Consider the following 13636-nt stretch of genomic DNA (forward strand, 5'->3'; position numbering starts at 1 on the left):
TGGACTTGGTTTTGTTTATCATAACTATAATCCATTACTGTCACCTGTATTAATACTCAAATTGTCTCCAGGTTGGTCCTTGGGAGCCCCTTCGGACTAGTTCCTGTGGGTTTTACTGTCCTGGTCATTCTAGCCCTTCCTTACTTCTCACCACAACAAAATACTTGTAGCTCCTCTTGAACTTGATCTCTCTGAGCCCTGATTCCTTTTCATCATTTAGAACCAAAATCTAGGCATTAGATCTGTTTATCTTGACTGGATTGTCATTTCTTCTAGGCCCTTTAGCAGGAGAGGTAGGAAGTAGATAGCATTTTTAACACGAGTGCATCCGGGTGCCTCTGGTTCAACCCCACTGCCTCCCACGTTCTGTATTTGTGGTTCACGTCTCCTGCCTCACAGTGAAAACCAGGCAGAGTGTGTATGCAGTGATTTCATGATTGGATCCTTTTTAAATACTCGTGTTTGATTATTATGGTGTATAGAAATGCTTATTTTTTTATATTTTAAATTTTTGTATTTTTAGTTGAAGGATAATTGCTTTACAATATTGTGTTGGTTTCCAGCAAACATCAGCATGTATCAGCCATAGGCATACATATGTCCCCTCCCTCTTGAACCTCCCTCCCACCTCCCTCCCCATCCCACCCCTAGAAACGCTTATCAGCTTGGGGATATTTTGTTTGTTTTTATCAAGGTATGGTTGATTTACGGTGTTGTGTTAGTTTCTGGTATATAGCAAAGTGATTCAGTTATATGTGTATGTATACATTTTTTCCCATATTTTCCATTATGGTTTATTATAGAATACTGAATATGTTTCCCTACACTGCATAGTAAGGCCATGTTGTTTATTTTGTATATAGTAGTTGGTATCTGCTAATGCCAAACTCCCAGTTTACATCTCCTCACCCCTTGCCCCTTTTGTAACCACAGGTTTGTTTTCTGCCTCTGTGAGCCTGTTTCTGTTTTGCTCCTTTGTATCATTTTAGATCCCAGATATCGATGATATATGACATTGGTCTTCTCTGACTTGCTTCACTTAATATTGATAATCTCTAGGTCCATCAATGTTAAAATACTACTTTCTCTAGGTCTGTGTCCTTTGATATAATTGTTTGGGACACAACTTGAGAAATGTTGGTAAGGCAGTTAAAAGTATGAAGAGTTTGTAGGCAACAGGACCATTTGAAGGGAAAGAAGGAAGTAGACCATTTTGGTTCATATTATCTGTGTTCCGTCTGTAGACCATCTGTTCCTGTTCAGTTCCAGTACTTTCTCCCAACGTACCCACCTTCTGCATACCCACTGGCTGCTCACACCTACACCCCAATCACCAGCTCTGTGTCCACCATTCGACAGTATCCAGGTATGAACCCCACTGTTACGGTGACTTAACATTTTAGTTTTTGCAAGCAATGAGATAGAAATTGATCAGTGGGTATTACTAGTATGAATTTAATGATTCTAGCTTCAATTTTCAGAGTCAGATAAGGCTGAAATCTAAAGCTTTAAGGTTGTAAATCACTATTTCTATGACTGTAAAAGGTTGTTACTTATTAGTGATATTAGCATGATTTTATCCCACCCTGAGGATAATTATGGTAAGTTTTGTTATCCCTTAAAATGGTAGTGCAGTTAAAAATGAATAAAGCTGTACTCTTATGGGTCATCTATTTCATGGGTTATTTGTTGTATTTTTAATGTTAGCCCAGTTATGCTCAACATTCACCATCCAGTCTTGTTAATAGCGTTCTTTTTGCCAATCCAAAGTAAACAATGCTTAAACTGCAAGGTTTGTATAATCTTTTGCCGTGAGACCCTCTGCTCACTTTAGGCCTGAGAAAGCCAGGTTGTCAGACTATGGCCGTTGTCCTTCTCATGTGCCTCTGGGGCTGCAGCCAGGGCCGCCTGTGGCCCTTGGGCATTTGAAGCCGACCTGGCATAAATGAAGAACTGAATTTTTTGTTTTAAATTAAAATGAGAGAAATTTCAAATATGTTTGGAACAACTTAGCAGTATGAAGCTACTTTTTGCAAAATTGTTGATTTTATGGAATCAAAATAGAAATCAAGTATTTCTGATAAAAATTTAGTCTCTGAATTGAAATGTGATTTGAGAGTAAAATATACCCTGAATTTTGAAAACACATGGAAAAGAGAATTTATAACACGTTACTAATAACTCTTAGTAAGATTGTTATTTTAAAATTATCATTTTTTGGACATATTGAGTTAAACGAGATGTGTCATAAAAATTAATTTGGCCTATATTTTATTAATGTGGCTACTGGAAAATCTAAAATTGCGTGTATTACTTATATTTTTGTTGGACAGCGCTAATCTAAAGCTTTCAAACACTGTGATGTTTAAACAGCTTTGAAAACAGGTTCCTCCACCTCTACATTTTTTGTGTGTGTGCTTTGATTTTTTTTTTTTTTTGCTGAGGGTGGGGGAGGAAATGTTTGTTTTTAAAAATTTTCTTTTTAAAAGGAATTCATGACTGTTCTTTATTAGCAATCTTATAAAGTAAAATCTTGTTTAATTGATTGTTGCCACAAGTGGAATGCTAAAAGTATTGTAGAAGCATGTCTGTGTGTTACACTGATTGCTGAAAACTTTGAGTCTCTTTATCAGTAATATCACTTGCCTTCAGGTTCCTTCCTTCATCCACTAGCTCAGCCCATTGATACTTCCCTAACAGTGTGGTTGTTTCACGTTTCTGGAGAAGGCATCAATCATTCATGACCACTATATATTTCTCTGAATGCTAACCAACTGAAAAGAGCATGCAGGCTCTCTTGAGCTAGAGCTGACTATGCAGACACTATCACTTATGTATAAACTTTTATTGTAAAAATCCTTCATAAGAACACTGTCTGAAGTATTGGGGAACCTGCCAGTCATCTGTGTCTACATTATTCTTTTTTCACCCCTGTGGTAGCCTTGATGGACACTAACACAGAAAAATAAATAGCACAATCAGTACTTTGTTTCTTCCAGGATCAAACCATCCTTGTTGGTGCAGATGCGAGGTAGTGTAGTATTTGTCAAACGTGTAAGTCTGCACATGGATGGACACAGATGAATAAGTCATTTAGAAACCAGCTGACAGTATCCTGTTTTCAAGGATCATGAATTTATTAGCTTATTTTAAAACAGATATTTTTAAGTCAAGAACAGAACAGGAAAATTTGTATATAATAGCCTCTGATCTTGCCAAATATGGATCACTTTACTGTATAGTTTATAGTAATTAGAACAGTTGTTCGTGGTCTTGGTTGCTTTTACAGATGAGATCTTTTTGGTCTATTATAAGTTAGGTGGAAAGATGAATATATAAGTCTAGATATATAACTATATGTAACTATAGGGCTTCCCCAGTGGCTCAGTGGTAAAGAATCTGCCTGCAATGCCAGAGATCAGGTTCAGTCCCTGGGCTGGGAAGATCCCCTGAAGGAGGGTATGGCAACCCACTCCAGTATTTTTACCTGGAGAATCCCATGGATTGAGGAGCCTGGAGGGCTACAGTGCGTAGGGTTGCAAAGATTAGGACATGATTGAAGTGACGGCACATATATGTAACTGTATATATATGTGTGTGACTGTAGGTATATAATCTATATATTTTGCAAGGAATTGATCCCTCTCATATTGTTCCTGAAAATTCACTTGTTGTAGAGGTGAATTTCATTCATTCGTTTATTCATTCATGCATTTATTAATTCCACAAATATTTATTGAAATTCTATGTAAGATCCTATGCTAGCTCTGTTTTAAAATTGACTTATAAACAGATGTTGCTTTCAACAAGCTGAGAGTCTAGTAAGGAGATGAGATGTGAAAAGATACTGTAATATGCTCAAGCTCACAAGAGAGACTTGAGCAAAGCCACGCTGTTTCTGAGGTAAGAGGTTACTTCTACTTGAGAAGGTCGGGTTGGAGGTCAGGAATGATTTCCTAAAAGAAATGACATTTGGGAAGCATCTTTCAGAATGGATAGGGCAGAGCCATGGTAGGATGGAGAAAAGCACATTTCTGTCTGTGAATAAAGTATTAACTAAAATATGTGCTTGAAAAACCAGAGTGGTTTTGTTTTGGTGGAAGCATAGTGTGAGTAAGAATGCAAAGTGTGGAATAAGATTAGATCTCGCTCAGTACTGAAGAACCTTAATGCCCATGCAGGAGACACAGGATCAATCCCTGAGTTGGGAAGATCCCCTGGAGGAGGAAAAATGGCAGCCCACTCCAGTATTCTTTCCTGGAGAAACCCATGATTAGAGGAGCCTGACAGGCTATAGCCCATAGGGTCACAGGCTATAGCCCATAGGGTCGCAGAGAGTCGAACACGACTGAGCACGCACGCACACATGGTGTGGGTGAGAATATAAAGTGTGAAATAAGATTGGGTCTTAAAAAGGCTTGTAGTAGTAACTAGACTACAGGTTCTACAGCAGGCAAATGACCAAAGAACTATTGTGTAACAGAAATAACATGGGTACACTTCTCAGGAAGAAACTGTAATGCTCTGGAAATTGTGTATGTGTGTATTCTACAAAGGAAGAATGGTACTATAACAGTGACTTCTAAGTTTACATGTTCTATCACTTCATTATTCTTAATGCATAATAATAATTTACCTTTTTATTTGTCATTTATAAAACATTTTTAATTATATTATTAAAATTGAAGTATTTGTTGTTCAGTCACTAAATCGTGTCTGACACTTTGCCACCCCATGGACTGCCATGCCATGCTTCCCTGGCCTTCACTATTGCCCAGAATTTGCTCAAACTCATGTCCATTGAGCCATCCAACAATCTCATCCTCTATCATCCCCTTCTCTGCCTTCCCTCAATCTTTCCTAATATCAGGGTCTTTTCCAGTGAGTCAGCTCTTCACATCAGGAGGCCAGAGTATTAGAGCTTCAGCGTCAGTCCTTCCAGTGAATATTCAGGATTGATTTCCATTAGGATGGACTGGTTTGATCTCCTTGCTGTCAAAGGGACTCTCAAGAGTCTTTTCCAACACCAGTTTCAAAGCATCAATTCTTCGGAACTCAGCCTTCTTTATGGTCCAACTCTCACATCTGTACATGTCTACTGGAAAAACCACAGCTTTGACTAGATGGACCTTTGTCAGCAAAGTGTTGTCTCTGCTTTCTAATATGCTGTCTAGATTTGTTGTAGCTTTTCTGCCAAGAAATTCTAAAATTCCAAAATTGAGATGTAATTGACATACCTTAGTTTCACATGTACAGCATAATGATTCATTACTTATCTATATTGCAGAATAATCACCACAGGTCTAGCTGGCATCTGTCACTATACAGTTCCAGATTGGTTTTTTTCTTGTGATGAGAACTTTTTAAGATCTACTCTTAGGAACTTCCAGATTTACAATACTGTATATTTAACTATAATCATTATGCTGTGCATAATATCCCCATAACTTAATGTCTTTAACTGGAAATTCGTGCCTTCTCACTACTTTAGCCTGTCTCACCTGCCCTCTGCCCTTGCCTCTGGCACCACTGGTCTGTTTTCCCTATCCAGGGGCTCAGTTTGTGATTTTCTGCATTTTAGATTCCATATGTATGTGAGATCAGATGATGTTTGTCATTCTCTGTGTGACTGACTTCACTAAGCATAATACCTTTGTGATTCATTCATATTGTCACAAATAGCAGTATTTCAGATTTTTTTCCTTTTTAATAGCTGAGTAATACTCCATAGTGTGTGTATATACCATATCTTCTTGATGTACTCATCCACTAGTGGACATGGCTTGTTTCCATATCTTGGCTATTGTGAGTAATGCTGCAGGGAACATGGAAGATACATATATCTTTTTCCAGATTTGTTTTCTGAGAAGAAAAGTCTTTTGTTTGTTTTCTTTCCACAAATAGTGAGAAATCTCTTCTTTTTTTGTTTCTTCCTGGGAATGTTTGTGTTTTCAGTTTTGTTGTTGAGTCAGTTTTTAATGTACACAGTAGATGATTGAAAAAGGACAGGTTGATTGTTCTCTTAAGTGCATATTTTAGAATTTAAAATTAATAACTACTATATTTCAGAAATTCCTCTGATAGTGGTTCTTCTATCAATTAAAGCAAAGATTCTTGACTAGGAGGCATGGATAGATCGCAAAAGTTTGTATTAATTATTCACATAGTTGCCTGGCTCACATTTGGCTTTTAATAAATGATTGCTTTTTTCTCATTTTAATGCTATTTCTATAGAAAGATCATCTCAAATTAATAGAAAGTAAGGTGGAGAAAACGTCAGTGTTTAGAGATTTATATAGCACTTTTTTTTTAATTGAGAGTTTAGATCTTGAACGTGGAAAAATTGTTTTGATTTGAGTGTTTTTCTCCTTAGGTCGATCAGAGCTAACATTCTTGTCACTTTCTGCATCATTTGTAGTTTCAGCTCAGGCTCCAAACTCTGCTATCACAGCTCAGACTGGAGTAGGGGTGGCATCCACAGTCCACCTGAACCCCATGCAGTTGATGACAGTGGATGCATCTCACGCTCGACATATCCAAGGGATCCAGCCAGCCCCCATCAGTACACAGGGGATCCAGCCAGCCCCCATTGGCACCCCGGGGATCCAGCCAGCCCCCATCGGGACACAGGGAATTCACTCAGCAACCCCCATCAGCACCCAAGGACTTCAGCCTGCACCAATAGGGACCCAGCAGCCTCAGCCGGAGGGAAAGACTTCAGGTACTTTTAATTTTTTACATGGAATTTGGTATGGAGAGAAAAGATACATAGGGTTTATATCATGGTTCTGCCACTTGCTGGTTTTGTGGTCTCAAGTAACCTCACTAAATCTTAGTTTCCTCTTTGGAATGTGAGTTGCTTAGAACTTACCTGTCAGGATCATTGTAAGCATTAGAAACTACATATGTAAATAGCTTAATACGCATTTGCATGGGGGGAGAAGTGCTCTTAGTTGAGAGGGTACATTCACCCTTACAAAGGTAGTATTTACATTCCATTTTAGGATTTTCTTTTTCATTTTAATTTTTTTGGGTCACTGCGTAGCTTGTGGGATCTAGTTCTTCAACCAGGGATTGAATTCAGGCCCTAGCATTAGAAGCACAGAGTCCTAACCGCTAGACAGCCAAGGAATTTCCTAAGATTGTTTTTGGAGTTGTTTGTAAAGCATAAAGTTAAGATAGACTGGAATGTTAGTACCCTTAAGGAATTGAGAGCGGTGATATTTTACAAAAAATCTATAGGAGAACATTTCTTGAAGTATGGTATGTACTTTATGTATCTTATTTATTAGTAATTATGATTGTAGAGCAAAGAAAAGTGGTTTTTGATCAGTAGGCTTTATAACTTCTCCCATTTTGCCATCTGCTTTTGTTCTTATCCCTCTGCTTGAAATTGGAAAGTCCTAACATGGGTACTCTTCAGTGTGGTAGTCTAATCATTGTTCTTTGTCTTGTGTGACATTTTAGTAATGTTACTTCTGTTTCCTTCTTCTCCTTGTTCTCTCCTGCCCCCTCTGTGTCCTCTAGCAGTGGTGTTGGCGGATGGAGCCACAATTGTAGCCAACCCTATCAGCAACCCATTCAGTGCTGCTCCAGCAGCAACAACTGTGGTGCAGACTCACAGCCAGAGCGTGAGCACCAACGCTCCAGCCCAGGGCTCATCCCCACGGCCAAGCATACTCCGAAAGAAACCTACCACAGATGGGTGAGTAGACTCAGAAGTGTCAAATGACACCTCTAGTTCTGGATATCATTGGTATAAACCGTAGGCACGAATCCAGTGCTGTAGCAAACTCAGTTTCTGCCAAAATAACTTGCCGACCAGGTTGTTCAGTAGAGCCTTACTGAGCTCAGACTGTAAGATGGTAAGAATCCAGGGTTCAGTTGGGTGTCAGTTTGTAAACATCTGTTGCATATTAATTACTTTGAGAGTTCTCTGTGGTTCTGAGAGTTTAATGCTGGAACCCCTAGCTTGTACTGAATTTTTCGGGCCTATCTAGTTAGGCACAGTAATGTGTGCTGTCTGTTTTTTCCTCGTTATCCTAAATGAATTGTAGCTTCAGGCAAGCAGTGTTCCAAGTAAGTGTATTAAGGGTCAGATTTAGTAGCAGATAGTGTTCCGTGTTGTCATAGAAGCTTCTGAGTTGGTGGGTCGTCGGCGAGAAGATACGTGCTCTGCTGTGAAACAGAGATCCAAGTCTTTGTCTTTTAATAAATACTAAGTCTGTTCATGATAAAGTAACCTTATCAAGGAAAATGCAAGGCAGAGCCTGTAATGAAGATGGCAGATTGAACATGCTCTTCTTAATTTCTCCTCCTGTCAAAACCCCACAGAACTTTTAGTAAAGAGGCTTTTTTAAAAGATCATAAATATATAGGGATGGGGAGAATAGGAGAAGACTCAACAGCAATAAGACTTGGAGGCTAGAAAGCAGATAGGCAAGCACTCACTCACTCCCTTAGCAGTGAGAATGGTGGATGTTAAGTCTGCAGAGAACAATTGAGAACCATCCTCATTTAAATTGTAAATCTTCAGAAGAACCAGAAACAGGAAGAACTGAGGGTGAAAGGAAGCTCGGCTGAAATCTTCTGAAAAGTGGTTAGGGCCCTGCCTTGTCTGCCCACACAACAGATCTGTGCTGTGCGTCCTCCCCAGCCCCCCCCCCCCCCCCCCCCCCCCCCCGGGGAACTCTGCAGGTGGCCCGCTAGGATCAGCCAGCGCAGCAGGGGACAGGGCACTGTACCAGAAGCAGACTAGATGGCCTGGACAGCATGGCGTGTTGAGACTGCCTGTCCACTTCTCCCATTTGGCTGCCACAACCCTGGCAATTAAAGAGAAATTGAGACGAGGACTCTACTCTCCTAGGGCCCATCAGCCCAATGGGAAGGATCTAAAAATACCTACACTAGGGGTTTAAGGACCCTTCAGACAGGGATCAGGTCACCCTTAAGGTAGACAAACCCTGCCACAAGCTCAGAGCATCCCATCAGCTTTTTAGTCCTCCTCCATCATGAGCATGCAGCCCAGCATATGAGGTGCCTGCTGGGGATTCTAATAATACAAGATAGAAACCACTGAAAAAGACAGTTTGAAAGATGCAAAGGCTAGGCAAAGAGAATAAAACTAAAAACAAAACTTAAGAAAGCATGAACAGAGACAGACACCGTCAGTGCCATCTTCAAAGGACAAAAAAAACCTGCATCCATCAGACAGGAAGGCTATGATTCTCAAAGGTAACAGTCAGAGAACAAGAGTGTGTCCTGAACTTAGAAGTGTGAGAGCAGAAATTGAAAACTCAGTAGAGAAGTTGAAATGTAAAACTGAGGAGATCTCTCAGTAGAACAGAAAGACAAAAGGGGAGAAAATACCAAAAAATTAAAGCACCAGTTGAGGAGAATCCTGCCTTGGAAGAGGAGGGATCATAGTAAATTACCAGAACTGAAGAGTAAGCGTTTCCTGATTTAACAAACCACAAAATGCTTGGCGCGGTATGTGCAGTAGACACACACTGGCTCCAGGATAAAATATTTAGAAGCTTCATAACACGGGACGCAGGAGATCTGCCTTTCTCCCACGCTTTGTCGTGTCCAAAGGCCCTTCTGCTGCACCTTCCATGATGACCTGTTACCATCCAAGCCCCCTGCGGCCTGGCTTCTCTGAGCGTGGCTTTTTGCTCTAACTGGGTCCTGGCTCTTCTCTGGGGTCTCAGTGGCCTTTTCCTCAACTCTCCCCAGAGTGGTGGCTGTCTCTTCCTCCCCATCCCTCCCTGTCGCTCGCTGTGCCTGGAGATGGGGTGACGGTCCTCTTGGCGCCTCGTCGCCACCCTCAGTCCACTCCTCCTCATCAGCAGATATGCTTCCTGGTCTGTATTTAAATTTCATAAAATTTGCTATTGAAAAAGTAGTTTCACATAACCAAGTTCATCTAGACACACTGAAAAGTTTTCCAATAAGTGGATCAAATACCAGTTTTAATTTTTTATGTTTTTTTAAATGTTTCTTTTATTGTGGTAAAAGTCACATAATATAAAACATACTATTTTAACCATATTTAACGTACATTTCAGTGGCATTAAATACATTCACATTGTTGTGCAGCTCTCGCCATTATCCACCTCCCAGATTTTCGCCTTCTTAAACTGAAGCTCTGTCTCCACTAAATACTAACTCCCCATTCCCCCTGTCCCTTCACCCTTACAGTGCCTTCACCTCCTGGCCCCTGGCATTACCAGTGTACTTTCTAACTCTGTGAATTTGACTGTTCTAGTCAAATACCAGCTTTTAAATTCAAATTAACTTCAGTGAAACATTCTTTACCGTCTGAGCCACCAGGGAAGCCCCAAATGAAACTTTCTTAAAAGTCCTGCTGGTCACTTGCATTTACTGCCTTTCGAGTGTTTAGTGGCCCCATGTGACTGGCAGCCACCTTGTTGGGACAGAGTCAGGTTTGATTTAGAGACTGTGTGTGTCCTTCAGAAGGTACCTACTGGCTGGCTGTCATACTTTCTTTAACATAAAGAGAAATTTGACATTTCCCAGCTCTGTGGCCTCTCCGTTGCTTGAATGTGTCCCTTGCATCCACCCTTCCGTAGCAGAGCACCCCCAGGAGCGCAAGCATTCCACAGCTCAGAAGTTTAGCAGCATTTTCTGTACCCCAGTGGCCCACAGCCTGCCTCCTTCCACGCCCCTGGCAGCAGAACTGTGACTCAACAAGACCCAGCTGGGAGCCTGCAGCCTCTTGGTCCTTAACCACCCTTTCACTCTTCTAACTGCCTTTCCTGACATCTTTGTCTGCTCTCCCTGGTTCAGAGTCTGTGGTCCGTTGCAGTCATTCCCTTGCATCCATCCTCAGGTTCCTTACCCTCCTCTTCACTTTGTCAAAACCAGAGTTAAGTCCTGATTTGTGTTAGGCTGCCTGCATATGTGCAGCAGTGTGTTAGGGAGCACCACACTGCCTGGTCCTGCCTAACGTCACACACTTCCACTGGGATCTCATGGTGGACCAGCACTGTCTGCTTTCTTCCACCGCCCTTCCAGATAACCAGGTATCTCTGTTCTTTTCCAGGCTTCCACAGCTTCTCCCCACATTCACTAGTAGCTAATGAAAGTGCCACCTACTTTCTTGAGAAGATGGCAACAAACGCAAGAGAACTTCATAAACTAGCTGTCACATCCTACCTGCCAGCCTCTTCTCCCCACTCCACCTCCATTTCCCAGTACAGGTGGGCCCCAGGGGTGTCTCTTCAGAGCTCTCGTCACAACCTTTGTCACCTCTTCCAGCTCCAGCTCTTCTCTCTCTCTCCTCCTTCATTGGTTTTTTCTTGCACATCCCACCTACCAGCCTCTTTCCCCGCTCCACCTCCATTTCCCAGTACAGGGGAGTTCCAGGGGTGCCTCTTCAGAGCTCTGATGACAACCTTTCTTACCTACTCCAGCTCCAGTTCTTCTCTCTCTTCCTTCATCAGTTTTTTCTTGCAAGTGGGTTATTCACATAAAAAGTATAATCTTGCTGTCTGTTCTTCCATCTTAAAAAAAAAAATTCTTCTATTAGGCCACTTTCCTCCATTCTCTACCCCATTTTATTTCTCCTGTTTGCAATGAAAATAAAGGAGTTGTCTCTGTTTGCCAGCACTACTTCTTCCAGTCTCTCTCTTTCTCTTTCAGCATTTTCAGTGATGTATAGGAAACTGTGCAGATAATGTATGTACAGTGTAATGACTTAGCACAAAGGGAACCCAATGTACATCTGTGTGATTACCAGTACTTCCTCCCAGAGGTTACTAAGCAGTTTCTCTTCTTACCCTCTTTTGCCTCTTTCTGAGTTCCTATAGAATCATATATGTATTTTTGTGACTCTGTCATCTTTCACTTGGTTTTGGACAATTCATCCATGTTACTACATGTGATTGTAACTTTTCATTGTTGTTTAAAATACCCTTATATAAGAATAGCATCATTTATCCATGGATCTTTGGGTTTTTTCCAGTTTGGGGCTGTAATGTTATCCCAACATCTTTGTACATCACCTTTGATGTGTCCATAAATGTGGTACCCCAGAAGGGATTTGCTGGGATGTAGAAGGCAATGGCACCCCACTCCAGTACTCTTGCCTGGAAAATCCCATGGGCGGAGGAGCCTGGAAGGCTGCAGTCCGTGGGGTCGCTGAGGGTCGGACACAACTGAGCGACTTCACTTTCACTTTTTACTTGCATGTATTGGAGAAGGAAATGGCAACCCACTCCAGTGTTCTTGCCTGGAGAATCCCAGGGACGGGGGAGCCTGGTAGGTTGCCGTCTATGGGTCGCACAGAGTCAGACACAACTGGAGCGACTTAGCAGCAGTAGCAGCAGCAGTCTGTGCTCATGTTCAGATCTAACAGGTAACGCCAGCAGTTTGTTGAGGTTTTATACCCATTTGCACTCTCACTAGCAGTGGAATCATTGCCTTTGTCATCACCAACACTTGTTATTTGGCACCCTTTGTAAGTTTGGGCATTCTGTACATTTATAGTATATCTCTTTATGGGTTTGCAGGGGGAGTTGTTTGTTTTCTGGGGTGAGTGGAGTTGGTCTTGCTTTTTTATTTTTATGTGGAAAGTTTAAACATAATACAAATTTGAACATAAGAATTTATTCCCATAATCCAGCTTCAGTTATTAACTTAGTCCGTGTTTCATCTGTATGCCTATCCACTCCCTTTTTTACCGGCTCTTTTGTCCCATGGAGTTTTCCCTTTCCCCCGCCATCTCTTTCCCTGAATTTGTCAGTTGTATCCCCATTGTATTAGTTTCCTTAGGGCTGCTATAACAAATTATCACAAGTTTGGTGGTTTGAAACAACGCAAGTTTATTCTCACAGCACGATGCCTAGAAGTCCCTTCTCAGGGAAATCCACTCTGCCTCTTCCCATTGTCTGCTGGCGGTTGGCAGGCCTCTGCGTTGCTTTGCCTGTGGATGCACCACTCCAGTCTCTGTTTCCATATTCACATGCCCTTGCCTCTGTCTGTCTCAGATCTCCATCTCCTTTCTGTTACATCAGTCATTGGATTTAGGACCAGCCCTATAACTTTTTTGTTGTTCAGTCGCCAAGTTGTGTCCTACTGTTTGTGACCCTGTGGACTGCAGCACGCAAGACTCCTCTGACATCCACTGTCTCCCGGAGTTTGCTCAAATTCATGTCCATTGAGTAGGTGATGCCACCTAACCATCCCATCCTCTGTTCCCCCTTCTCCTTTGACCTACAGTCTTACCCAGCATCAGGGTCTTTTCTAAAAGACTCTAAGTCTAGAATGATCTTATGTCAAGATCCCTAACTTAGTTACATTTGCAAAGACCCTATGTTTTTATATTCACAAGCACCAGGAATTAGGACTCCAGTGGCTCATTTTAGGGAACACAGTCCATGCCCCCCTCTCCCATCGCTAGTTTCACTTATTCTCCTCCGCGTTTTCCAAGTTGTTACTTTAATCTAAAGGCTTGGTTTTTCCCCCCGTTTAGCAAAATTCCTTTATAAGTTGGCAGTTTAGTGTTTTGTTGTTTAGTTGCTAAGTCACATCCAACTATTTTTGTAACCCAATGGACTGTTGCCCACCAGGCTCCTCTGTCCATGGATTTTCCTAAGCAAAAATACTGGAATAG

At 41.5% G+C, this 13636-nt stretch overlaps 1 protein-coding gene across 12 annotated transcripts in view; it reads left to right on the forward strand.

Annotated features, from left to right (window-relative positions):
• Window positions 1-13636, forward strand: part of SAP130 (Sin3A associated protein 130) — a 100191-nt gene that overhangs the window by 30957 nt on the left and 55598 nt on the right. For 9 of the 12 annotated variants that reach the window (XR_011570206.1, XM_070801581.1, XM_019968880.2 and 6 more), the window contains exons 12-14: window positions 1245-1366; window positions 6419-6721; window positions 7528-7705. Coding sequence is in view for 11 of the 12 variants with exons in the window: in XM_070801581.1 (XP_070657682.1) it covers window positions 1245-1366; window positions 6419-6721; window positions 7528-7705 (603 nt within the window). In the remaining variant the exon portion in view is untranslated. The remainder of the gene's footprint in view (window positions 1-1244; window positions 1367-6418; window positions 6722-7527; window positions 7706-13636) is intronic. The other 3 variants (XM_070801600.1, XM_070801616.1, XM_019968905.2) reach the window with 1 other exon arrangement.

Source organism: Bos indicus, chromosome 2 (genome assembly GCF_029378745.1).
Source record: "Bos indicus isolate NIAB-ARS_2022 breed Sahiwal x Tharparkar chromosome 2, NIAB-ARS_B.indTharparkar_mat_pri_1.0, whole genome shotgun sequence".
Taxonomy (NCBI): Eukaryota; Metazoa; Chordata; class Mammalia; order Artiodactyla; family Bovidae; genus Bos; species Bos indicus.